The following is a 25,919-nucleotide window of genomic DNA, read 5'->3' as shown; positions in this document are numbered from 1 at the left end:
TGTCCCAACCCCACCAGCCGTCATCCCCTTGGTGCCGCTGTGAGCGGGCGTCCTGTGGCCACTGCAGTCTCTGCCTTGGGGCACAGACCCATGGGCAGCTCCCACTCCAAGTGCCCAGGAGGTGTGTGCAGTGCCCAAGTGGGGTTCCCTGCTCACCTTCTTGGCCCGTCCCCTCCACCTGCTGCTTCAGATCCTTCAAGCCCTTGCTGGCCATGGCTCTGGGAGGTTTGCAGGTTTCCCAGGACAGCTGTAGTGGAGCTGGATCCCGAGTACCACGGTGCAGATCCAAGCACAGCTCGGGTTTTCAAGGCATCCAGGCTGGCCCGCCCCAGGGGGGGCTGTGGGCGGTGCTGGGACGGGGCTGACACGTGGCAGGCCCTGCCCTGGGCGCCACAGGGGCCAAAGGGGAGCTGGCACATGTGCAGACCCCTGGGGGCCCACCATGGGAGGCGGTGGCCTGAGCCAGGGTCCCAGGATGGGCTGCGGCTGCAGAGGGGCTCAGTCAGCCGTGAGGAAGGGGTGAGGGGCAGGAGAGGGGAGCCCACGCCTCTGTCCCCCAGGGCCCAGCCCCTTCCTCCTCGACCTCGAGGGTCCCCACATGGTCGGGAATCGGGGCCACAGGTGACATTAATAATAGCAGCTGCCGTGCAGGCGCAGCCCTGATGCACTGTGACAGCCTCTCACGTACTCTGTCCCGTCGCCTGCTGAGATGGTGCGATTCTTAGCAGCACTGGGTGAGAGGGGAACTAGGTGGGGAGAAGCAGGATGGGTGGACTACGACACCATGGGACACTGATTCCCCCCCCACACACAGCCCTGGCACCACAGCATCTGTCCCCCGAGGGCACGGGGGGGGTCCGATGAAGACCCCCAAAGAAGGGGAACACGGTCATGAAATGACGTAGCCCAGAGTGAGGAGGGAGAAAGGAGAGCACTGTCCCCTGTGTCACTCTGGGGAAGGGGACAAGCAGAGGTCACCAGCGCCCAACCAGTCAGGCAGGAAGCACTGCTGGGCGGACAGGAAGGCCCGGGGGTGTTTGCTCTGCTCTCCCAAAAGCTGTGATGCTGCTTGCACGGGGCCCAGGAAGGCTGCAGCCACGGCAGGAGAGATGGCCAGCCCAGGGGCGGCGGCAGACGCTGGGGCCAGATCTCTGGGACCCAGTGCCCTGGGACAAGTCCAGTCCCCTCCCTGAGCCTTGCTATCCGCGACCTCAATGCAAGGACACTGACACAAGTCTCGGAGTTGCCTTGTGAGGAAGAAATGGTTGCGGGCCCCAGTCTGTCACTTGGATGAAGGGCCCGGTGGACAGAGAACAGGTGGTTTGAGCAAGGAAAAAGAATTATTCTGCAAGGAAGCCGGCGTGGTGGCACCCACCTGTCATCCCAGCACTAACGAGGCTGAGGCGGGAGGATCATCACATGTTGGATGCCAACCTGGACTACATAGTGAGTTCAAGGCCAGCCTCAATTGCACGGTGAGACCTTGTCTCAAAAAACCAAAGAGAAAAAACAAACAAGCAACCCCATCTTAACTGTGCCTCAGTTTCAAGCTCCTTTGTCCTTGGGGGAGGGGGCAGGAATTGGGGGGCGAGGTTAGGATGGGACCCATGCCCGGAAACTTTCCGTCACCTCTCCAGTGGTCTGGAACCACCATTGTGAAAGCTGGGGGTGGTACACACACCGCGAGGTCATGATGCCCCACAGACCTCAGAAACGTCCCAGTTGTTCTTATCTTGGTGTCTTCCGCTGGGGGTGGGGGAGGGGAGTGGGCGGGCAGACCGGGCTGCATCGAGGCTCCCAGACAAACATTCCTCGAGTGACTAAGGCGTCTCCACACACAGTTAAAGTCTGACCGGGGGTTAGGGTGGCAGAGGGCAGGGTGTGTGTGGGGCCCCAGGACCTGGCACTTCACTTGCTTTAGTTTCCCATGTGGCACTGGCACTTGCAGCACAAGAGACCTTCAAGTCCCTGAGAAGTGACCTAGGCAACTGCTGTCCTCACAGCCCCCTCCACAGGTGTCACCTGCAATAAGCAGGTGGGGGACTGAGCATACAGTGCTGTGTAGCGCGATCTCCAAAATTAGAGACTTTAATTTTTTTTTTTTTTTTTTTTTTGCCTTTTTGAGACAGGGTATGGATATGCAGTTGAGGCTGGCCTTGAACTCATTTTGTAGCCCAGGCTGGCCTCAAACTTGCAAAGATCCTTCTGCCTCAGCCTCCCAAGTGCTGGGATTACAGCCGTGTGCCACCACGCCTGGCCAAAATTAGTGATTTTAAAGTCAACTAAAAGCAGGTAAAGCTAGAGGCTTTGTTGATTTTTTTGTTTGTTTGTTTTTTTAGTATTTTTGTTTTGTTTTGGTTTTTGAAACAGGGTCTCCCTATGTAGCTCTAGTTAGCGGTGATCTTCCTACCTCAGCCTTCTGGGTGCTGGGATTACAAGTGTGTACAATCATGCCCAACTGTTAAGGTTTTCATGGGGTTACATGCTTGACACTGGAAGGGGACCCTACAGAAGACAGGGTAGAGAGGTGGGGTGGTAGCTGCTTCTTGGGGTGCAGAGCGCAGGAAGTGGGGTCTAAGACAAAGAACCCTGTAGGTGACGGGGAGGGCAGGGCTTTCTGGAAGGGGTATGAGTCCAAGGCAGGTACCACGTGTACATGCGTGAGTTCAAGGGTGGGTGTAGGGTGGAAGCAGAGGGACCCTTCCTCGAGTGACCTTCTGAGCTCCTTCAGCGAAGCAGGGCACTGCTGCTGGGGAAACCTTGCCCAGACCCCTCCCGTGCCCCCAGCCTCCCAAGGAGCTCCTGCTCCCCTCGCCTTCTCTTCCAGCCCAGAGAGCTGCCGCCACCCCAGGCTTCTGCCGCCATGAACATGCCAGGCGAGAGCAGGGAGTCCCCTCCTGCCTGAGCACCCCACTTCCCAGGGCCAGCCCCCACTCCTTCCTGCCTCCCAGCAGCGCATGCCCCGGCTGGGTGCCCTGGACTTGACCAGTGCTGCTGGACCCATGTGAGCACCCAGCCCTGGGACCCCTGTGCCCCATCGCTGAGGCTGGGGGAGGCAGTGTGGATGGGGCAGGTCTGGAGTCCTGACGCGTGACAGGAGGCCTGGCCAAATCACTTCCAGGCTCTGAGCCCCAAGGGCATGTGGACCCTGGCAAGGTCCCCGGGGACAGGATTCCAAGTGCAATGCAAGTGGCCCTGTGGGACACTGAGCAGCCTGAGGCAGGGTGGTCTTAAAATGGTGAGGCAGGTTCCGTGCTTGAACCTGGAGCCATGCAGTCCATGGCTTGGTGCAGTGTGGGTCTCTGGGTGGCTCTGCAGCAAGGCCACTTGGAGTGTGCCCAGTCCCATACTGCCCAGCTGTGTGCCCCAGGCAAGTTACCTAACTTCTCTGGTCCTCGGCTCCTACCCAGGGAACCAGGGCTCACCTAGCTCCTCCCGACAGTTTGTGGGAGGCTGACTGTGGAAACGTGGTGAGCACAGGGCCGGGACACCGGGCTCCGCAGAGCTTCACTCATGACCATCATTTTCCTTTGTAGTTGCTGCTCTGTTACTTGTTTAGTGACAGCTAGCAGCTTCAGGAGAGAAGGGAAAGCCCTGCCCCAGGTCTGGGGCAGAGAGGAGGACACCGGGTCACTGGGGGTGTCTGCTGGGGCAGCACTCTTGGTCCTCACTGTGGATTTAGAACTCTCCACCGTTTATGTATGTGTGTGAGTATGTATGCATGTATGTATGAAGGACCCAGGGGCTTGCTGTGTAGTCCACCCTACCCTGGAACTCACTTTGTAGCCTGGGCTGGCCTCCAAGCTACCACAATCCTCCTGCCCCAGGCTCCCACATGCTGGGATTTCAGGTGTGCACTATCATGTCCAGTTTATTTTTTATTTTGAGACAGCGTTTCCCTAAATCATTAAATTGCCCAGGTAGCACTTGAATTTGTAATCCTCCTGCTTCAGCCTCCCAGAGAGCTGGGATTATAGACATGTGCCACTGCCTGGCTAGACCTCACCATCTTTGAAAGCTACTGGCTGCTGAGGGAGGGGAGGTGGGCATCTCTGCTCCCCAGGACACTGGGGCTGACCATGCACGTGGGGCATCCTTGCCAGATGGCCCCGGGTCCCTCAGAAGGGTGGACCTGGGAATAGCCAGACAGTGCTCCTGGGGCCATGGAGCCCAGGGGAGTGGGGGGTGGCCTGTGGGAGTGTTGGGAGTTCCCCAGGGCACAGAAACACAGTGTGTCCCCGTAGTGTCCCTAGGCAGGGCCAAGGGACTTCACGGACGATGACACAGCAGAGCGAAGAGGCAGGCCTGGGGCGAGGCTCGTGGTTTATTTGGAATCATTAAAAAAAAAAAATTCACAGCAGCATTTGACCTTCGGGGCAAGAAGGAGCGGAGGAAACAAGGTGGGGGCGGTAGGTGACACAGCGGCAGCACATGGAGGGCAGACAGTGGCAGCCAGGTGGGCGGAGCTACCTCTTGAGATGCAAGAGCCTGGGTCCAAGGCAGAGGGGCATCCTCGGGCATTGGGGCCCACAGCAGCAGTCTAGTTGCCCCCACTCTTGGCCTGGGAGAGAGAGTGACTCTCACACTGTGCTTCATGCCCCAGCCCACGTGGCCCTCCAGGCCCCTTGTGGGGGTCTTGCTGCCAGGCCCAGGGTCCCCGTGGGGAAGGGGGTGGTCAGAGGCTCCCAACAGGCCCTGAGACCCAGGGAAGCCAGGGTCTGGTGTTCCCACCAGCTCCTACCTCCTCAGCCGCTCCTTCCTCCACGGCTGCCTGCTTCTCCTGGGCAGGGGTGGGGTGCTCCAGGTCCTCCTGCAGGGCAGCAAAGGGGGTCTGAGGCTTTGGGGAAGGCTCAGAGACAGCCCTTCTGGGGGTACCTGCCCCCCCAGCTGACTCTAGTCAGCTGACTTCTGGGTACCCCTGCTTGGGTCCCTTGATGAGGACACTTGGGGTGAGGGCAGGGCTGGGATGGCAGAAGTCTGAATCACAAGAGTGCACACCTAGGCAGAGGGCTGCGTCTCTGCTGTTCACAGGACCCTGAGGTGCAGCAGGGCTTGTCGGCCTCAAGTCCAGCTTGCTCCAGGCACCCTCTGGTAGTGTGGACCCTCTACCGTCTTCTGTCCCCCTACATGCCAGCCCCTTGCCTGGGTGGTCATGATGGTGGGGGCTCAGGGCAAAGCAGGCAGTGGGCCAACCCTGGCCTTGGCACCAACTGCTGTGCTACTGTGGGGCCATCTTGCCCCTGGAACATGAAGGGGGCATGACAGTGCCCAGAGCTGGCCAGGTGGACCAGGCCTGTGGGTAAAGGACTGATGGCCGCCTGCTTCTCTGGCTGCCCCCAGGCCAGAGCGAGAAGTCCGGGGCATGGGCACTCTGTCCACTGGGGCAGGATGGGGCTGGGTCTGAAGGTCACAGGATGGTTTCCCCTGGGGCTGCTCCAAGGACCTATCTGTCCTCCAGGACCAGTACAGGGCTGCCTGGCACCTGTCCCAGGGCCTATCCCCCGGGGTCTGGGCTCCTGGGCACACACAGATGGTGTTGGGCGCTCACTCTGAGCCAGGAAAAGCCACTTCCGGGAGGCCCCTTCCCGGCTGCACCCCACAGCGCAGTGAGGCACACGCCACCGAGACCCAGAGAGAGGACACCACTTCCTAGGGGTACACAGCTGGCCGGGTAGAGCTGGGGGCGGGGACAGGGAGCAGCTGCCTGCTCCAACTCGGAAGCGGATGCCTGTGCGACCCCAAACGGGGTAGAACGGAACCCTCCCATCCCTCCCAGAGCCGGGGCCTGGGTGGGGCGGTGGCAGCACCTGCGGGGCCTGCATGCTCCGAGCCAGGCGGGGCGCCACGCCCGCATGGACTCACGGGGGACCGGCCCATTACCTCAGCGGGCCTCACGGGACGTCTATGCTGATTAAACGAGTTAAAAAGCGTAAAGAGCCAGGCACCTGGACAGCTCACACTGCTGGCATGTCCTCCGAGAGTGCCTTCGGGGCCCTGCCTTGTCTGCTGGGCCACACACGTGCGCACTCGTGCGCGCACCACAACGCGCAACACACAGTGCACATGCGCACGCACACACACCTGCACAGGGTACACATGCACGCTTCTTGCACAAGACACACATACCCTGCACAGTGCTCACTCCATGCACACATGTGCATGCGCTCTCACATGCACACACGCACACATGCCTGCCCACACAAAGGCCATGCCGAGGGTGTGGTTGGGAGCCTTGGCTCTGTCTACCACCAGGGGGCGCTGCTCCCCCGCTGCTCCTGGGAGGAGGCAGTAACCAGCCTGGGCCAGGCTGGGTCCGGGGTGGGAACTGTGGGTCTGTTGCTGCTGTCAACAGCTGGGCCCTGTGCACACTTATGCAATACGGCCTCTCCTAGGGCTGAGAGCGCAGAGCGGGCGTGGTTTGGCCTCACTCTGCCTGTCTATAAAATGAGCCCCACTCCCCACTGCAGGGGACACCAGGTGGCAGATGGTGGACCCAGCTCCCTGTCCTCGCGTGTCCGGCAGCAGTGTCTCGTCCCCCAGCCGTCCTCTGGGCTCGGGGACAGCTGGAGACCAGCCTCACCTTGCGCACCACTCCGGCGGTGACCACAATGTTCTCCGCTTCCTCCACGGTCTTGGTGGCCACGGTGTTGACGCTGGTGACCACAGCCTCGCTCACGGCATTGGCCTGCTCCTTGGTCTTCTCAGCCACTGCGGGAGGACGAGAGGACACTGGCATCGGCTGACCCCACCCGGCCTTCCCTTCCCAGCCCCACCACTGCCCTTCTTGACCCCAGGGACCCTCTGTGCCCAAATGGGAAGAAGAGGCCCTCCCCGTGCAGCCCTGGGTCTGCGGGGATCCAGGCTCACACAGGGCCTGGACTCCAGTTGCAGTGAGGAGGACTCAGGCTGGGGTGCAGGCATCCTGTTCCCTACCCTGCCCTGCCCCGCCTTGTCCCTTGGTCCTGGGTACCCTCACCTGAGCTCACGCTGTGCGCCACGTTCTCCTTGGTCTTGGTGCCTGGGGAGGAAGGGAGGCATCAACCCAGGCCCACGTCCCAGGGTCGGGCAGATGCCACAGGACAGGGGGACGGGCTGGGGCAGAGCGGTGGGTCAGAGTCTAGGTAGGGTCTGGCAGCCCCATCAATGGCAGCTTCCTGCTGTGTCCGGAGGAGGGGGAAGGATGAAAAGGAGACAGGATAGGATGGGAGACAAAGGAACCCGGGACCAGCAGGGTCCAAGGGCCCAGACCCTGGCTGGGCGTGGCCGGGGCCTCGGAAGCTGCAGCAGATGCAGACGCAGCTGAGTCACCGGCTGGGTCTCCTCTGCATCCTCTCCTGGGGCAGCTGGGAGCTGGGCAGACGGACCCTGAGCCGGTCCTCCGTCCCCAGCCCCACCCTTCCCTTGAGGCAGGGCCACCTGCAGCTGTGCTCAGGAGCCAGGGTGGGTGTGTTTGTGTGCACAGACAGGTGGTGGCCAGAGGCATAGATGCTCAGGCCCTGACCCCCGCTCACAGGCATGTCCTCAGCCAGCCACAGGGGCTTGGGGGTGGTGAGGAAGGTCAGGCCGAAGGTCACAGCCCCAGCCCCTCCTGCCGCTTACTCACCCACATACATGACGCCCTCCTTGGTCTTCTCGGCTGCCTCCGTCACGCCCTGCTTGGTCTTCTCCACAGCGCCCACCACTCCCTCCTTGGCGATGGAGAAGCCCTTCTTGAAGACATCCATGGTGGAGGAGAGGATGGAGACGCAGCTCACTCTGCTGCGGCTGGAGCAGGCTCGAGTGCTGCCACAGCCCTGCCCCGCCACCCCCACTGCCTCTTATTGACGCAGATGAAATATTGATGCTGTGGCTGCTGGCGCGAGCCCAGGCCGCCCAGTGGTGGGGGCAGGGACGCTGGGGAGGCTGTCTCCAGGCAGGGCCAGCGGGGAGCAGCGCCAGGCCCCTGCAGGTCACCCCTGCCCTCCTGCCCCATCTCCCAGGAGGGTTTGGGAGCTGCGCCCATCCTGATCTGCGCCCCTCATCCCGCCCAGCTTGGCTGCCGTCTGCTCACAAAGAGGGCCGTGGCCAGTGCCCAGCACCCCGGGTAGGGCAGGGGTTAAGGCCAGGCTCCAGCCTGACCCATCAGGGAGCAGGGCCAGCCACACACAGGCTTCCCCGTGGCCTGGACTCTGCCTGTCTGCTGCGTGATCCAGGAGGGCTCCTTGCCCACCCCGAGCATCCTCCCAGCAGCCCCAAAGTGAGGGGTGCTGAGGCAGCACCATGCACCTCCACTTCCTGGCCAGCAGCAAGGGTGGGCAGGAGATCCCCTGGGACCAAGGGACCACTTCCTGCCTCCCACGTGCTTCCCTGGGTCCCCCCCCATGGGGATGGTTTACAGGGCCACCCTGAGTCCCCACACCCACAGTGTCCAGGGGCACAGGAACCAGCCTGCGTGGTTGGCGGGCTCTGTGGTAAATGGGCGGGGGGAGCGGGCCGGACAAGACCCACGGCGCGGGGCTGGCCCAGGCTACTTCCTGTCTTTGTTGTCCCCGTGTTTTCTTTTCCTTCTGAGATTTAACTTGAAGACCACGTCACTGGCAGGCCTGGAGTCACTTGCTGCCTGCGCCTGCCCGGCCGCTGACATGATCCTGGCTCTGCTGCTTGGCCTCGGGGGGCCCCTGGGCTGGGGGCTGCTGGGGGCTGGGGCCCAGGCTCCTGGCAGCACCTTCTCCTACCCCCACATCCCCAGGCCCCCGGGGCCCCTGGGAACTGAGGCTGAGGATGGCACCAGGGGACCCAGTGGAAGGTAAGGAGGCCTGAGCCTTGGCAGAGGCCTTGGCAGCATCCGTGGCATGGCCCGGTACTGCCTGTGCCCAGGCGAGCAGTGACAGGTGGTACTAGAGCCTGGCACGGCGGGGCTCCAGGCCTGGATCAGGCACCAAGAGTGACAGGGAGCCCTGAGCCTAGGGCAAGGGCCCGGCTTCCTCTGCGGCTGTCCAGGGTGCAGGGCCGGGGACTCCAGCTGGGAGGCCCCACTCCTCTTCTCAGGAAATCGCCCTTGGCCTGGGAGCGAGAGTCCTGGGCATGCAGCTTGGATCTGGTGCCCGGGGATTGGCACTGATGGTCCTGGTGTCCAGAGGCAGGGCCCCTCTGGAGATGGGCGGGCAGCCCTACAGCTGGGTACACTGTTCCCGACATTCTGCCTGGGAGGGCCAGGGCCTCTCAGCTGGGAGGGCCCAGGAGAGCGTCCCCGGGATGGAGGCAGCCCCAGAGCCTCCTCTGCGGCTCCTCACGGTCAGAGCAGCAGGTGCCATCCCTGGCCAGGCGTCCGGCCAGCTGTGTCTGAGGGAATCTCCCCAGGAGCTCTGATCACAGAGGGAAGCCTGAGGCTCAGACAGGCCAAAAAGCTGGCCCCAAGTCACACAGCAGAGGGGACCCAGCCCTGGGAGCAACAGGCTCCGAGGTCCAGAGGGCAAGGGTCAGCTCCCACCCATGTTCCTCCAGAGACCCGCAGACAGCGAATGTGGAGGCCCTGGCAGGTGGGGACCCCTGGCCCTGGGTTCTGGGCTGGGCTGGTGGTGCGGCTGACCCGCAGTGGGGAGTCCAGCCCCTCAGCTCTGATTTCATTTATCCTTCTTTTCTCATGTTCCCCCTTCCTTCCTTCCTTCTTCCTTCCTTTCTCCCCCAGCTCTGGTTTCGGGGCCCAGCATGCAGCCCGCTCTCCTGGTGCCCTGGGCTCTGTGCTCATCCCTGGCGCGGAGGAGGTGGGGGAGGGACAGCATGGAGGAGGAGCCCCCTTCCCCTGGGCTGTGAGAGGGACCCTCAGCCTTCCCTGGCTGTTCTCAGGCTGTGACTTCGTGGTCCCCAGGACTCCTGGAGGGGGAGTCCCCTTCCCGCTGCCGGAAGCTGTGGACCTGCAGGGGAGGGAAGGCATCCGGCGGCTGGCGAGAAGGGAAGGAACAGCCAGGCTCCGCTTCCCGGGGTTGGTGGCTTCCCAGCTCCTGGGACGGAAGAGAGGCAAGGCGGAAGTGCTGGCCCACGACTCCTGCGGAGGGGAGGGGATTGCAGGCTCACGCGCCACAGCAGGGGCTGACACCATCCGCAGCGCTGGGGAGCCCCCAGACAGAGCAGGGCCTCCCTCCTGCCCTGTGTCTGCCTCTGCCCCCACACGGTCCCCGAGAGACCTTTGCAAGAACAAGCATGCACGGAGAGATACAGTGCCTGATGCCTGAGGTTCCCTCTTGCCACGCCCCGGGGTGGAGGACGGGCGTGGCCAGCTTCGTGCTCAGCCCTGAGAAAACACAAGGAGGAGCCAGTACCATACTGGGCCTGTGCCAGGTGGGGCTTGAGAACCGGGCTCCACAGCGGGGCGGGGGACGACGACGACACTGTCTGCCAGGGGGCCGTGCCCAGCCCGACCCACACGGCCTTGACGTGCAAACCCCAGGTGTGCTCTGTGCTAACGTCCTCAGCTCCCCAGAAAGAACCAGAGTAAGGGTGCTGCTCCAGGGCCCGGCCTGCTTGGGTTCCAGCACTAGGTTTCCGGTGGGAGGGCTGCTAGGCCCCTGTGCCCCAGCTACGCCCCACCCCCGGGCTCCCGGTTCCAGCTTGGGGCACCCCGGGTTCAGCCTCTCTGGTCTCCTCGGACCGCTGGGCACACTAATGCACAGACTCCGGGCTCCAGAGTGAGGCTGTCCCTTCCCGCAGGACTCGACCAGGGTCAGGCTACTAAGTGCTCAGCTGTGGAGCGGTGCATCCATTATCCGCCCATCCCTGCCGCTCTCTGCCGCCCACACCCTCTGTCCTCAGGGCCGCAGCTTCTCCACGTTTCCAGGAGTGGGCAGGGCCCTGCCCCTCACAGGGCCCAGAGGGTGGGTGGGAGAGCTGGGGCCCCGTTCAGGCAGGGGTCAGGGTGGGATCAGGCCTGAGTACTTGGCACACAGCCCGGGCACCATCTGCCCTTCCGCAGACCCTGGGAGACAGGGGCTCCCCAGGGCACCACCTGGCCCGAGGCTGGGTGGCTGCTGCCAAGAGCTGGAAGAAGCCCGAGCCAAGGTCAAGAACGTTCCCAGGGCTTCCCAGCCAGTAGCCAAGGGAGGGACGCCGGGCGTGGGCAGGGGGCAGCGGCTGTGAGCCAGGCTCAGGCAGGGCGGCTCTGAGAAGGCTCCTAGGCAGGAAGGGTGGGCAGTAGCACCTCCGGCCCAGGAGCTGGAAAGCCCCTGTCACACATGTGGGGCGGGCACAGGCTGACCCGGGCTTGAGCACAGCACCGGCCGTGTGGCGGCCACCCTGCGTGATGTGGGCTGCTCAGCAGGATTGCTGACCTCTCACCAGCAGATGCCATAGCACCCAGCTGCCGTAGCACAAATGTCCCCGTCTGCCTGTGGAATGTCCCCTGTGCCCCACTGACCACCGGGGTGCTGTGTCCTCACTCCTTGCTGAGCCCAGCTCTGGCTCCGCCCACTGTCACCTTTCTCCTCCGTCCCCCCAGATGGGGACAGCCCCACTCTGCCACCCCCTGGTCCCCAAGAACACTTGGGCCCCCCATCTGTCCTCCACTGCCCCACTGGCTTATTGCTTGGCTTTGGAATGGGGGTTTCTTGTTTGTTCTGTTGCTTTGGTTTGGGGGCTTCCCGTGCTAGGAACGAACTCTGAGCCCCGAGTGTGCCAGGCAAGCCGCTGAGCTCACCCGCAGCCCTGAGCTGGTCTGGGGGGCAAGAGAGAAACTCTACTCAGCGTCACCTTTGAGAATGTTCTTCTCATTCGCCTGCGTTTCCCCTATCACACGGACATGACTGATTGATTGACTGATTGATAACTGATTTTTGCGGTACTGAGGGTTGAACCTGGAGGCATTCCACCACTGGGCCAGTCCCCAGCCTCTTTCTTCTCTCCGCTTCTGTTTCTTCTTCTCCACCCCCTCTTCCTCTTTTTGAGACAGGATCTCAATGAGTTGTCCATCCTAGATTTGAATTTACATTCGATCCTCCTGCCCCAGCCTCCTGAGTGTCTGGGATTAGGTATGCACAGTCACATCTGCTATTTACTTTTTAAATTTCATTTTGATTAGTTACAAATAACCACTGGCCTGGTCAGAAAACTAAAGCCAGTGGGCCAAGTGGCGTGCTGTTTTCATTAATAAAATTTTATTAGAACACATTTGGGCTGGCTTAACATATTGTCAACACTATGCTGGCACAGTAGAGCAGCTGAGATGGCACCAGAGGACTTGGAAACCCTCACATTAGGGCCAGCATCCACGAGGCCCTGCCCTAGGATTCTTCAAAGCCCCTAAAGGACCCACATGGTGGCACATCTCTCTCGTGCCATCTTGGAATGATTTTTGCTCAAGAATCCCATTGTTTTGCTTTTTTGAGACAGGGTCTCACTACATAGCCCAGCCCAGCCTCCAACTTGCAGTGATCCTCCTGCCTCAGCCTCCTGAGTGCTGGGATTATAGGCACAGGCCACCATGCCAGGTGGATCCCACATTTTTATTTTGTAGGTAATAATGTGCTTGCATCGCTGTGTTAAGAGGTAGCATTACCTAAGATTCAGCTTTCATTCCTATGCCGTCCATGGCCCCAAAGCAAACACACACACACACATGCACACACCATTCTCCTGTATGGTCAGTTTAAGTGTTTATTTTAGTTTGTTTTTTTTATTTTTGGTTTTTTTGAGGTGGGGCCTTGCTATATAGTTCAGGCTGGCCTTGAACTTACTACATAGACCAGACTCACCTTGAACTCAAAGTGATCCTCCTGCCTCAGCCTCCTAAGTGCTGGGCTTACAGGCATGTGCCACCAAATTGCCGAGCCGGTCTGCGTGACCCCATCCACACAGCTATGAATGTCCCTGGGAGAGCTGAGCCTTGACATAAATGGTGACTCATTCTTTCCCCTGCTCACTTTGGGTTTCACCTGGAGTGAAAAATGAGTCTGTTTTCTTCCTCTGCTTGGTTCCTGGCTTTGTCCCTGATTCAGTCCCAGCTTTCAGCCTCTTGTCCACTCCTTCACACAGGGGCTGAACGGGCCACGTCCTCTGCAGAAGTAGCCTGGTGGCCTCAGTCAGGACGGCGGCCACCTCCACCCACACCGCGCCCCAGGCACCCTCCCTGCTCCCGCTGTCTGGTCCGCGTCTGTGCGCTGGCTGAGAACCCGGATCCCTGCCACACTGTGACCTCTGGGTCACTGGGCCATGCGGCCCCACCCCACTGCTGTCACCCCAAACCGCTGAGGGACCGAGGGACCCGGGACTTGTGTTGCTTTGGTTTTTTGGTGCTGGGGAAGGGAACCAGGGCCCCCGCAGACACAGAACACCTGCTGCACCCTCGGCTGCGCCCCAGCCTCCGAGACTGTTCCTAAGATGGAACACGCTGGCTTGGAGGTGCAGGCGACCCAAGGCCCACGTCAGCACCGCAGATGACAGTCGGAGAGGCCGAGTCCCACAGCCGGCCTGCTGGGGTATGGGTCTCCGTGCTCCCAACTGCTGCTGCTACAGGTGGCCCAGGCTGTCGGCTTCTGTTCGGGGAGCGATTCACACTGGGCTGTGAGGGGCCCGGGGCTTTCCAGTCACTCGTGCGTTCGTGCGTGCGTATGTGCACTTGCGAGAGTGTGTGTGTGAGTATGTGTTCTCGGCCTGTGTTTCTTGGCATTTCTCCCGGGAGTGGGTAGAGCCAGCGTTCTTCCCAGAACCCTGAACCCCCACAGCGCTGCCCTCAAGTCCGAGTCCACGCCCCTCCGGTTTTTGCTTCTGGAAGAGACTCTGACATTTTTATCGACGACTTCCACCCTTTGTTCACCCTTTCTGGAACTCCTGTAATTTGGATGTTGGATTTCCAGGACTGGAAAGTTTTCTTAATTGTGTTTTTGCTTTTTTTTTTTTTTTTTTTTTTTTTTTTTTTTTTTTTTTTTTTTTTTTTTTTTTTGGTGTTTTGTTTTATTTTGTTTTTTGAGACAAGGTCTATGTAGCCCCAACCTTGAACTCAAGGCAATCCTCCTGCCTCTGCCTCCCCAGTACTGGGATTACAGGCCTGCGTCACCACACCTGACTCTTAACTCTTCCTAACATCTTGTCTTCCGCTTGCTCTTTTGGGGAAATTACTTTGACTTTGCCCTTGGACAATTTGATTCAAATTCTTTCTCATTTCTAATGCTGGATTTTTAATTCTTAGGAGCTCTTTTTTGTTGTCTGAATGTACACACACACACACACACACACACACACACACTCCACAGCCCCCTCTTGCTTTTTGGATGTGGTAACTTTTCTTAGCCGCCTGGGAACGCGAGTGTGCAGGACTAGAAAGCCCTCTTCTTCCCACAGTCTTGGTCCCGACTTCTCCCCCCATGCCCAGCCTGGCACTCTCTGGCGTTCTGTCTCCTCCTCCCCTCCATGCCCCTCTCCTTTCTCTGGAGCACCCACTGCTGACCCTGTGCTCTACTCTGGAGCTGCGCCGCCCCCTCTGCCTCTAGCGCAGCTGTCTCAGGAGTGAGCTCACGGAAGCCACGCCTGCAATCCCAGCTTTCCGGGAGGCTGAGGCGAGAGGATTGCAAGTTTGTACACAGCCTGGGTGAAGGACAGACCCAGCAGGACCCTGTCTCAAAATCAGAAAACAAAGAAAGGGGACTGCAGCTCAGCACGAAAGCCCCAGGTTCAACTCCCAGAACTGAAAAGAAAAACAAAACCAAGAGCGATCTGGACGCGCACCACCCGCCAGGGCGCAGGACCCGGCTTTCTGCTCTGCAGCGTCGCTCCCCTGGGTCTGCTCCAGGCTGGGTCTGTCGGGAAGCTGTGCCGCCCGCTGCCCGGGGCCCACGCCGGCTGCCAGCCTCTGAAGCCCAGTGGGAAAGCAGCTGGGTCTCCAGTCGCAGCAGCCATGGCCTCCCCTGCCCGCCCCACAGCGTCCTGTGGCACCCGATCGGCCCAGGGCCACGGCCCGCTCCTGACAGTGAAATCCCAGCCTCAACAGCCGTGATGGCTCAGGCCCCACCTTGCACCCAGGCACAGGTGTGGCTCTTAAGAGGAAGCCCCTCCCGAGAGCTCCCCTGCCCCTGCCCTTGCCACCCTTGCTGTTGTGGGGGCAACACAGGGAAGGGCTGCGCGTCGCACTGTCACGCAAGGCCTAGTTTGGAGCCCCTGCCTGAGGAGTTGAATGGTTCTGGGCCACAGAGGTCACTGCCGCCTGTGCCCCTGGGGGTGCTCTGCTTTGGGGGCTCATGGTAGAGGGAGGGTCTGACCCGCACTCAGCCCAGGACAGCGTGGCACACCTGGAAAGGGCAGAGATGCAGGGCTTCATCCCAGGCGTTCAGAGCCGAGCAAGACCCACAGGACCGCACCGATGCCTTTCTTCCTGGCGTTGTGACCATGGGGCGTGGGGCGGCCTGGGGTCAGGTGCCACCACCAAGTGGGGTCTCCGGTAGGGGGCCAGGGTGGGGCTCAGAGCAGCACCCTGGAGCACCCACCACCCCCTTTCAGGAGGCATCGCCACTCCACTGTTCAGAGGAGAAACACAAACTCCCAGAGCCACACGGCCAACGAGGGAGAGGGGTTTGAACCCAGGATTCTCCAGCCCGGCCCTGCTGTGCTACCTTCCAGGCACCAGGGGAAGCAGCAGGAGCCCCGCTGGCCCCGCAGGCACCCTGCCCTGTGCTCCTGGGCTCCTCAGCCTCTGTGCAAGGTGGGCTTGCACCCCTGGCTCCCCCGCCCAAGATGCTAACACCCGCGCTCTCTTCTTGGCTGGCAGATGCAGAGGACGGGTGCCCAGCGCCAGCAGCCCCTGTGGGCCTCGAAGAAGCTTCCCTGGGCCCGGGTATGGCTCAGTGCTTGCTGCTCTGGCTTGTTTTTTTCAGTAACTGGTGCCTTTACCAGATGTCCAGGATGGTCACCTTTGTAGCCGCCTGCAAAAAGGAGAGATTCCTGGTCCACTCACAGCAGCCATGTCCACCAGGGGCTCCGGACTGCCCAAGAGACAGAGTCATGTGAGTGGGGACAGTGGGGCCTCTGCCCCCTGGGCCTGGCTACCAGGTCGCTGAGTTGTCCTCCTCCCCCAGGTACCGCATGATCCACAAGCCAATGTACCGGCTCCAGCAGAGGGTCCTGACTGCCCCGGCCTGGAGGTGCTGCCGGGGCTTCCAGGGCCCCAACTGTGAGCTCCACGGTAGGGTAGGGTGCCCCTTTCCCTCAGCCTCTGGTCCCTGAGATCACACAGACCCTCTTGGGTCAACATGGCCACTTTTTTCTGCAGACCCCGTGGTGAGCGCCACGCCTGCAGAGCCGGGTGACAGCCTCCCACAGCCTTGGGACAAGCCGGCCAGCTTTGGACTCGGTGCGTTGCTTCCCCGGGAGTGCAGAGGCAGCAAAGCCTCTTCTCGGATGCTCGGTGCCACATCAGGGAAACCCTGTTCCTGGACTCTGCAGGGCCATGTGGCTCTGAGCCCTGTCGCAGGGGCCCACCTGTCCCCCCGGGGCTGGACCCATCCCCCTTCCTCTCGCCCCCACCGGGGCTGGGGCATCCCACTGTCCCTGGTCTTGGAGTTGGCACAAGAGACACCATTTGTGGTGTTGTTGGCAGTGGGACAGCACACAAGGAGATTGCCATGATCCATCAGTCCTGTCTGAGGTGGGCAGGGGCAGGGCAGGGCTCCACTGCCAGGCATTTGCTTCTTGGAGTTCAAGGATTCTAAATCCTCGCTTCCTGCTCTGGCCCCCAAATCTCCCCTCCGGACCCTGTGATCCATCGTGTGCCCAGTCCACCCTGCTGCAGAGCTCAGGGAGGCTGAGGGGAGCCTGGCACGAGACCTCCAGAATGACATCCACCAGGTGGCTGACGGCCTCCCAGGACCCTGGGCCACCTCGGCTACAGGGGACCTCACAGTGGGGGCCATGGAGGAGACAGAGATGGAGTCGGGTGAGTAGCAGGTTCGGGAGTTGCCTGGGCCTCAGAGCCCCATGCTTTGCATGGAAGACAGCTGTGCTCCAGCCCTGGCAGACACCCAGCCTTCTGTTGCAGACTTCCCTGACAGGGCCCTGGAACAGGTGCCACCGCTGCACGTGGATGCCTTCCTGCAAGAGCACATCAGCCCCATCTGGAGGAGCGTCAACGAGAGCCTGCGCAGCCTCTCCCAGGCAGTGTGGAACCTGTCCCTCGACCTGGAGGCTAACCGGCAGGCTCTCCAGCGTGTCCAGGCCAGCTCTGTGGCCAGCCCCGACTTACAGGAGCTCGGTGCCAAGTTCGAGGCCAAGGTTCAGGAGCACAGCCGGCACATGGATCAGCTGCGGCAGGACCTGGAGGGCCACCTGGAAGCCCAGCACCGGTCCCTGCACCGGGCCCTCGCAGAGGTCCAGGCAGAGATGAACGCCAAGTTTAAGAGGCTGCTCAAGGCCCAGGAGCCCCTGGGGACCAATGGTAGCCAGGTCGGGGCAGCCGCAAGACCAGAGCCTGAGAGCCTGCAGGCCAGGTTGGGCCAGCTGCAGCGAAACCTCTCTGAGCTGCACACAGCCTGCAGCTACAAGGAGGAGGAGCTGCAGGAGGCCTTCGGCGATGTAAGGGCCACCCTGGTCCAGCACACGCACGAAATCAAGGAGCTGTACTCGGAGTCGGACGAGACCTTTGACCAGATCAGCAATGTGGAGCGGCTGGTGGAGGAGCTGCAAGTGAACCACACAGGGCTGCGTGAGCTGCGTGTGGACCTCATGGAGAAGTCCCTGATCATGGAGGAGATCAAGGAGGAGCTGGAGCGGAGGCTGCAGGAGCTCAACGTCACCCTGCAGCAGCTGCAGAGCAGCCACGCCAGGTACCTCAAGGACTGCAGCTGCCCAAAGCTCTCCTCGGACCCGGACGCTGCGCGTGCCCAGGAGGAGAAGCCTGGGCCGCTGGACTCGCAGGACGACTCCTCCCTGTGGGCTCTGCGCGCCACCGTGGAGACTGCGTTGAGCACCATGGACGTGCTCGAGGCCAAGCACGAGCGCGCGTGGGCGGAGAGGGCACGGCTTCGGGGCCGCGTGCAGGCACTGGACAGCGAGGTGCGCGCACTGCGGGTGGCCGTGGAGGACACGCAGCGCGACGCGCGCCAGCTGCACAGCTCCTTCGCGGCGCTGCTGCAGGACGGGCTGCGCCACGAGGCCGCGCTGGCCTCGCTCTTCGGCGAGGAGGCGCTGGAGGAGCTGTCGGAGGGTGCGCCCGGCCCGCTGCCCCTGCGCTACGGGCAGGTCCTCGAGGCGCTGCGGGACGCAGCCCGCGGGCTGCAGGAGCAGGCGCTCGGCTGGCACGCGCTGGACGCGCGCGTGGCGGCCCTGGAGCGCGCGCCGGGGCCAGAGGAGACCACACCGGGTTGCGAGGCCTCCTGCGTTGCCAAATTCAATGGCTCCCTGCAGGGTCTCCAGGGTGCACTCTCCGCCACCCAGCGGGACCTGGAGCGGCAGCGGAGGCTCTTCCACGCCCTCTTTGGCAATTTCCGAGGGCTCCTGGCCACCAACGTCAGTCTAGACCTGGGCAAGCTGCAGGCCATGCTGGACAGGAAGGGGAAGAAGCAACAGAAGGAGCCGGCGGCCCAGAGAAGGGACAAAGAGCGGGAGCTGGAGCAACGGGCCCCGGGCGCAGGAACCTGGCGGCCAGGTGAGTCCTGGGGGGCGGGGTGGGGCTAGAAAGACAAAGGAAAAGGATGGTCCCTGTCGCCGTGGCCACCTGGACCCTGGCTCAGCCTGGCACACGGAGGTGTGGCCAACTGCCACTCCCCCTGGCACACTTGCCTCAGTTGCTTCCTCTGCAAAACCAGGAGCTCACTCCTTGCCGGAAGGAGTATTAGGAAGATAGAGCGTTGCACCTCCCAGAGGCCGAGCCCACGCTGAACACCCTGGGTCCCAGCCAGGCTCCCTGGTTCCCCAACACTTTTGGAGTGAGAGGCCGGGTCTGCTTTTACTAATTTGTCTATCTTATTTCTTAATAAGTGGCCTTGTAATATGCCAGGGACGTTCACACTTCGCCTAATGGCTTATGTAACTGTGTTTACCACTGCACTTATTTATTTATTTAGTTTAGCTTTTTTGAAACAGACTCTTGCTATATAGCCCAGGCTGGTCTTGAACTCATTATGTAGTTCAGGCTAACCTTGAACTCACAGGGATCCTCCTGCTTCAGCCTCCCAAGGATTACAGGCATGTGCCACGGTGCCTGGCACCACTGCAATATTTTCTTTTAGGACATTACTCCAGCAGAAAGTCTGTAGGGTTGAATTGTGCCCTAGAGGGCATGGCATGCCCAACAGGCACAGACTTTCCACCTCCTGGAGGCAACTGGGCACTGGGCAGGTGCAGTTCCCTCTATGGAGAACCCAGACGCAGGAGGTGGAGAGAGGTCGGGCGCCAGAAGAGGGCGCTGCAGGCCAGGCTGCCTCCTGCTGGGCGAGCGCGCCACCTGCTGGGAACAGTGGGAACTGCAATGTCAGCGCGGCCTTTGTGTTGGCCCAAACAGGAAAATGATTGTGAAGGAATTCGATTCCGGAACCGTAGAGATGGCTCTGGTCCTGAGACCTGAGTCCCAGGCTTCCTTAGGCCTCGGTTTCATCCCCTGAGAAGTGAGGGGCTTGGTCTCAAACCCCTCCCTTCCCCAGAGACACTCTTTTGGTTCCCCAGCAACGTGACCTTGCTGGGACTGGGGTCATTGTCACTCTGAACTCCAATGGGACTTGCCCTATCTCGCGCCTGTCCTCTCCCTGCGCGACCCCCCTGGCCAGCCCGCAGCCATTCCTGGTTCACCCAGGGGCGCTCCCTCTGCCCTGGTGCCAGTGTGTGACCAGCACCTCCCTGTCTCAGCCTACTATGCCAAGGCTGGAGAAAGTGCTTCCACAGGGTGAGGGCGGGAAAAGCACCCTAAACCAGGAGATCCAAGGTCTGCTCCAGCTTGGTCATTCTAGAGCAACAAGCTGCCATTTCCTGCCCTGGGTTTCCCCAGCCGTAATCGAGGGGCTGAGTGCAGCATTTTGGAAACCCCAGCAGGGAGCTGGGGGTCTCTTTCCTGTTTCTGGGAGGTCTTGAGCAGCATCAGTAGGAACCTCACCGCTCTGCTCCCCTAGGGGGACAGGCAGTTGTCTTGTCTTCTCTTGGGGGTCTCAGGACTCCTCACAGGTCACAGAGGAGAGGAAGTCGGAGACCTGTTCTCCTATCCTGCCCCTGTGCAAACCATGTCACCTTGGGTGACCGGGCAGGCCCGGGTGCTCTCCCTCTCCAGGACACTGATCTCTGGAGAAGATCACGCAAAGGAGTCAGGCAAGGAAGGGCTTCGCTGAGTGGTCCTCTGGTCGCATTAATGTTGGGACTACTGTGTTATCTAGAAATAGTTACAGATTGCAAGCCAGGCATAGTGGTGCACACACCTGTAATCCCATCACTCAGGAGCCTGAGGCAGGAGGATCTCCATGGGTTCGAGGCCAGCCTGGGTTACACAATAAGTTCAAAGCCAGTGTGGACTACACAGTGAGGCCATGTCTCAGAAAAAAAAAAAAAAAGTCACCTATTTCCAGTGCTAATGAGGCGTGGCAGGGAGGTCTCATCGTTTAGTTTCCCACCCAAGGAGATGAAGGACTGAGTCACTGAGCCTCTCTCTGCCTTCCAGGCTCCCCTGTGGCCTTCTACGCCAGCCTCTCCGATGGCACAGGGACAGCCGCCCCGCAGACAGTGAAGTTCAACACTACAAGTGTCAACCTCGGCAACAGCTACTTTCCCGAACACGGCTACTTCCGGGCCCCTGAGCGGGGCATCTACCTGTTTGCAGTGAGCGTGGAATTTGGCCCCGGCCCCGGCACGGGGCAGCTGGTGATTGGGGGTCACCATCAGACACCCGTGTGCACCACGGAGCAGAGAGCCGGGGGCACGGCCACCACCTTCGCCATGGCTGAGCTGCAGCAGGGGGAGAGAGTGTGGTTCGAGCTGACGCAGGGCACGGTAGCCAAGAGAAGCCCCGCGGGCACTGCATTCGGGGGCTTCCTGATGTTCACCACCTGAGCCCACTCGGCTGTCCTCAGACGTCGAGGACTTCCTGTCCCTTGGTCCAGAGCACCTGGCTCCTACCCGGGAACCTTCACAGAGACGTGGTGCTCAGTGTGTGCCCCATGCGTGGGCCGGGACTGCCCTCTGAGGGGACACGACAGGCACACTGCTCTCTGGTCTGCCCGATCCCTGCCCACGTGGCTCGACCCGCATCTGCTGCCCCCTGCATCCTACAGCTTCGGGGTTTTGCTCTCCTCCTGTGGTTGGAAACTTCTGTACGACATTGCAAACCCTCCTTCCTCTTCATCTTCTCCCCAAGTGGCTGCTAGAAGGAAAAGTTTCAAGAGGAGCCCTTGGGCTGGGGTGTTGCACGTGCAAGGCCCCAGGTGGGATCCCCAAAACTGAAGAGAAATGCAGGTGACATCTGAGCTAAAATTCCAAAACAGTCACAAGTGACTAGCACAGTAGGCTAAAACCCACCCTCTGGTCTCTTAGAAATGGAGCAAGGGCCTGCTTGAGTTGACCAAGGGAAATAAAATGAGTATCTTTTCTTTAGTCTCAGCCACTCCCATCTTTATCTGAATATATAATTTCATCTCTTTTTTCTCCTTGAGTTGTTCAGGAAAACACCAGGACCTGACTAAAGTGTGTTTATCTGTCCCTGGTTCCACCTCCTCCATGCTTAGACTTCCTGTCCCTGTCCCCAGCCAGGAAGGGAGCAGGGAGGGAGGAAAGCCTCAGTGAGGACCACCCTTGGAATGAAGTGACAGCCTGCAGATTGCTGCCATGCCTACTGCCCGCGAGCAAAACCGTCCCGTGTGATGCATAGACATGTAGCATGGAATGAAACTATTTGGGGTAAATGTGCCTCAGTATCTCCAGCCACACTTGACATCCACAGTTTCAGTCAACTCTGCGTGAGGTATCCAAGTGCCTTCACTTGGCAGTCACATTGATTGTAGTGAGTGAGTCAGAGTAACAGTCATCCCTGTGATATCATCTTGTGTGTTCAGGCACTTTCTCATCCCTAGGACCAAGTACCCAACAGCCACAGACTGAATGGAGCAGGAGTTTCTTTTGGGTCACACTTTCCACTGGTTCATTACATGGTCAGATACCTCCAAGGCAGACGGATGGGCCTGGCGGAGGAAGCTGCTCGTCTCATGGCAGCCAGGAAGCAGAGAGGGAGGGGAGGAGCTAAGGATGACTCTACCCTTCCGGGTCACACCCTCCTGACCACCACCTGCAACCAGGCCTTACCTCCTCACAATTCAGCTATGAACTCCTCCATGGATGAATCTACTGAAGAGTGTAGCACCCCATGAGCCACTCACCTTCACATGCATGGACTTGGGGACATTTTAGATCTAAACCATAGCAACATGCTTTAAAAAAAAATTTCAGATCCTAGAGCAAACATGCTTGAGAAAGCAGTCATCTAGCCATCAGGAAATAAAGTGGGTCTTGAGCAGTATAGTATACTCCCTTGAAGTTGTGATTCAGAGTTCAAAGCCTCAGTCATTCACAGATTTTCCCTTAGACCCTAACTAATAATTGTTCTCAGAACCACCCCCGCTGCACTTTGACAAAAACTGCAATATCCTCCACAATTGTTTTTTTGGCAAGAGAGTTGCAAGTAGCCAATTCAAGAGCGTTCCTCATTCTCTTTGGTGCTGACTGGCTGCCGCCCTGTAACCCAGCTTCCACAGATGCACCAGCATTCCCGCATCGTAACAGGTTGCTGTACTGTGTGCAGCTATCTTGAGTATGCTTGGTTTTGTTCCTAAAGCCCTAAGATCCCTAAGATGCCCCCAAGACACCCTGTACCTTCTAAGTCTTCATTAATACAGTCTTTTATTAAATTACCTAACTGTGGGGGATATAGTGTATTTATGGTTTAAACTATAAAAAAGAGGCATTTTTCTGACCGTATCTGAAATTTGTGGTTTTTCACAATTTGCGGATGCTCTAGGAATGTAACTTCTGTGAATTCTGAGGGACCACTGTATTTGATATTTGCTGAATACTCTTCTTTAGGACGTCAGACTGGCCTGGGTAATGAGATGGTGGCTGTATTAACCAGATTTCCAGCACTTCTCACTTTTTCATGAATTCAAATACTTGCCACCCCCACCTCCCCCTGAATTTGGTTGCCACTAAGCTTTGTGAACTGCATGTGCTAAAATATTGACATTACAAGCAGTTTGTAGGCCATTCTGCCTCTGGTGGTTTGACCTTGAGGTGAGCCAGAGCTGTCTGAAATATTCTCCATTATGTCGTGCAAGGCATCAGCTTACATGAGAAGTTGATGCGGCTTATGGTTGCAGAGGTTCAGTCCTTGGTCCGCTGGCTCCAAGGCAGGAACATCATGGCAGAGGGTATGGTAGAGGAATCTGATCACTTCATGGTGGCAGCTTAGGGAGCTGCCATGGAGAGGAGCTCAGGGAGAGTGCCAGGGAGAGGGATCATCTCCAAGTGGACTCCACCTCCTACCAACACATTCAGCTGTGAACACTAGTAGATTAATCCACTTATGAGTCTAGCACCCCATGAGCCCATCCCCAGAGTCTCTTAGCCCAGTCAGGTTGGCAAGACCAACTGGCACAGGTGGTTAAGCTGCCAACTCTCAGCCTTGACCACAGGTTGGAATCACTCCCACCCCATGCAGTTCGCTGCTGCCAAGAGCAGCCCGAGCTCAGGCCACCCCAGACCAAAGACCGAACACCCAGAAAAGGTGGCCGTCTCTGCCAACTGGACCATGCGTCTCCATCTGACTGTCACTGGCCAGACCTCACGGGGACTAAGCAGAACCATGAGGGCAGAACAGTCTCACTGGGGCAGGAGGTGGCTAAGGAGAGGGCTGGAGAAAGGAGGAGGGGCCCCACCTTGCAACTGCTCTCTGGGACTGGATCTGTCAGTGTGGTAAACCTTAGCCAAGACCAGGATGCCCAGATCTAAGCAGGAGAAGGGAACCAGGTAGCATCACTTACACACAGTCAAGCCCCAGGCATGCACCCCAGGGATCTTGTGCAACCCTAATCACCACATTGTTGTTGTTGTTGTTGGTTTTTTTTGTCTTTTTGAGACAGGGTCTCACTATGCAGTTCAGGCTGACCTTGAGCTCACTTTGTAGCCCAGGGTGGTCTCAAACTCACAACGATCCTCCTACCTCAGCCTCCCGAGTGCTGGGATTACAGGCGTGCAGCACCACGCCCGGCGATATCACATTGCTGACTATGCAGATTGGACTCCTGTGGGCTTTGGACGCCATTACAGCTCCTCTAAGGGCCATGAAAGGTCAAATCTTACTGCCCAGCAGAGGGGCTGAGTCAAACGGGTCATTTACAGGAATCAGACTCCTCTTTCACATAAATCACTGGTCTTGCTGCTCCTCTTGGGTGTCCTGCTCGATTCTTTGCTCAGGACATCAGGAACTCGGACAAGATCCTGGCAAGGTAACATCACTCAAGACTTGCATTTGGAAAGGACTGCATGTAATAAGCAGGGCGAATGATGTCCCCTCCACAAAGGTCCTGGTCCCCAACCCGCGGGACCAGTGCTCTTCCATGGAAAGGTTGCAAATAAAAGCATCTGCTGGGGGGATTTCAGGAAACCCCAAGGCCAAGCACAGCCCCAAAACACTTGACACCACAGGGCAGGGAGTCCAGGAGCCACGCCGCCAAGGATCCTTCAGGGACAGGTGTGGCTGCCTGGAGTCACCTGCAAGGGTCCCCAGAGAGGTGTTCCCACATTGCCTCCCAAGAGCTCCTCTCTCGTTCTCCGGCTGTGTGCTCAGTGCTTGTCTAGCACAGAGGAGCCCTGGCTTCCGTCCCCGCACCAAACACACACACACACGCACACACATGCACACACACACACGCACACACATCTTAAAGCTGGCCTCTCTGACGACAGTCACCCTGGCAAACTGGTCCACAATAACGTGTCCCTCCCCACTCCCCCAGTGGATCCCTTCCTCTCCTGGTCACCTTAACTTTCGCAAAAGGTCTATCTCACTGTTATCTACCTTTAATTTTGCTCTTTATTTATAATCTGGGTCTCTCATGTGAGCAAAGCCATGTGATATTTACACTCCTGCATCTGACATTTCACTTAACATTATGGTCTCAAGGTACATCCTTTTTCCTACAAATGGCTCAGCTTTATCCTTTATGGCAGAGTAGTTCCCCATGGTGTGTAAATACATCTTCTTTGTCCATTCATCTGTTGATGGACACATAGGCCACTTCCAAGATTTAGAAGTTATACCCAGGCATAGTGATGCACACCAGTAATCCCAGCACTTGGGAGGCTCTGGCAGGAGGATTGAGTTGGAGGCCAGCGTAGACTACACAGCAAGACTTTGTTTCAAAAATAATAATAATAAAAAAGAAAAAGATTTTGCTATCATGAATCGTGATGCTGTGAACTCTGTACCCCTGTTGTCAGAACATGATGCATTGGTCCCAGCACCAGCCTGGGCACTGCGTCGTCCTCCTGGGCAGGGTACCTGCCTGGCCTTGAGGGAGCGCTCCTTGGAGTGCAGGGTAGCACAGCCACTGTCCCTCAGCTGCGAAGGAACAGGAAGCTGCCTTCACAGAGGCCCACAGCGGAGGAGCTGGGAACTGCAAAGACAAAGTGGAGTCGTGGTCCCCAGATGGCCGGCATCAGGACCAACGGCCTCCTGGGCACAGAGGGCTGGAGACGTGGGGCATCGGAGCCCTGGACAGCACCGAGGAAATTGGATTCAGTTTTGCAGTGCTGGGGACTGAACTCAGGGCCCTGTGCACTCAAGGCGAGCTTTACCCTAGAGTCGCAGCTCCAGTTTCAGGAAATGGGCATTTCAACCTGTATTGTTGCCTCTTGAGACCTGGCTGTAACCACCATCGCCCTGACAGGCCCCAGTGCTCGGGGAGGCAGCTGACTCTGCTGGCTCCAGGAAGCTCCTGGGC

General features: G+C 59.2%; 3 protein-coding genes across 5 annotated transcripts; 2 read left to right on the top strand and 1 right to left on the bottom strand.

Annotated features, from left to right (window-relative positions):
* Positions 1-4,305: 4,305 nt before the first annotated feature.
* On the bottom strand, positions 4,306-7,749 carry Sncg (synuclein, gamma (breast cancer-specific protein 1)). 2 transcript variants are annotated; one of them, XM_005407908.2, is made up of 5 exons: positions 7,604-7,749; positions 6,977-7,018; positions 6,581-6,708; positions 4,742-4,810; positions 4,306-4,561 (listed from the first exon to the last, which is right to left on the bottom strand). In XM_005407908.2, exons 1-5 carry the CDS (start codon positions 7,722-7,724, stop codon positions 4,541-4,543), a joined length of 381 nt encoding a protein of 126 aa, XP_005407965.1. In that variant the 5' UTR covers positions 7,725-7,749; the 3' UTR covers positions 4,306-4,540. The 2 variants fall into 2 exon arrangements, with proteins under 2 accessions (XP_005407965.1, XP_013361783.1); XM_013506329.1 differs by lacking the exons at positions 4,306-4,561; positions 4,742-4,810 and having other exon boundaries at positions 6,410-6,708.
* Positions 7,750-8,345: 596 nt separating this feature from the next.
* Mmrn2 (multimerin 2) lies at positions 8,346-22,899 on the top strand. The gene is made up of 7 exons (XM_013506326.1): positions 8,346-8,785; positions 15,834-15,962; positions 16,035-16,141; positions 16,229-16,309; positions 16,733-16,891; positions 16,994-18,598; positions 20,594-22,899. Exons 1-7 carry the CDS (start codon positions 8,361-8,363, stop codon positions 20,980-20,982), a joined length of 2,895 nt encoding a protein of 964 aa, XP_013361780.1. The 5' UTR covers positions 8,346-8,360; the 3' UTR covers positions 20,983-22,899.
* On the top strand, positions 8,780-12,411 carry LOC106146981. 2 transcript variants are annotated; one of them, XM_013506328.1, is made up of 3 exons: positions 8,780-9,518; positions 9,668-9,743; positions 9,826-12,411. In XM_013506328.1, exons 1-3 carry the CDS (start codon positions 9,472-9,474, stop codon positions 10,666-10,668), a joined length of 966 nt encoding a protein of 321 aa, XP_013361782.1. In that variant the 5' UTR covers positions 8,780-9,471; the 3' UTR covers positions 10,669-12,411. The 2 variants fall into 2 exon arrangements, with proteins under 2 accessions (XP_013361782.1, XP_013361781.1); XM_013506327.1 differs by having other exon boundaries at positions 8,780-9,743.
* Positions 22,900-25,919: the final 3,020 nt, after the last annotated feature.

Source organism: Chinchilla lanigera, unplaced genomic scaffold (assembly GCF_000276665.1).
Source record: "Chinchilla lanigera isolate Chin_1 unplaced genomic scaffold, ChiLan1.0 scaffold00109, whole genome shotgun sequence".
Taxonomy (NCBI): domain Eukaryota; kingdom Metazoa; phylum Chordata; class Mammalia; order Rodentia; family Chinchillidae; genus Chinchilla; species Chinchilla lanigera.
This window is presented reverse-complemented; position numbering and strand designations above follow the sequence as displayed.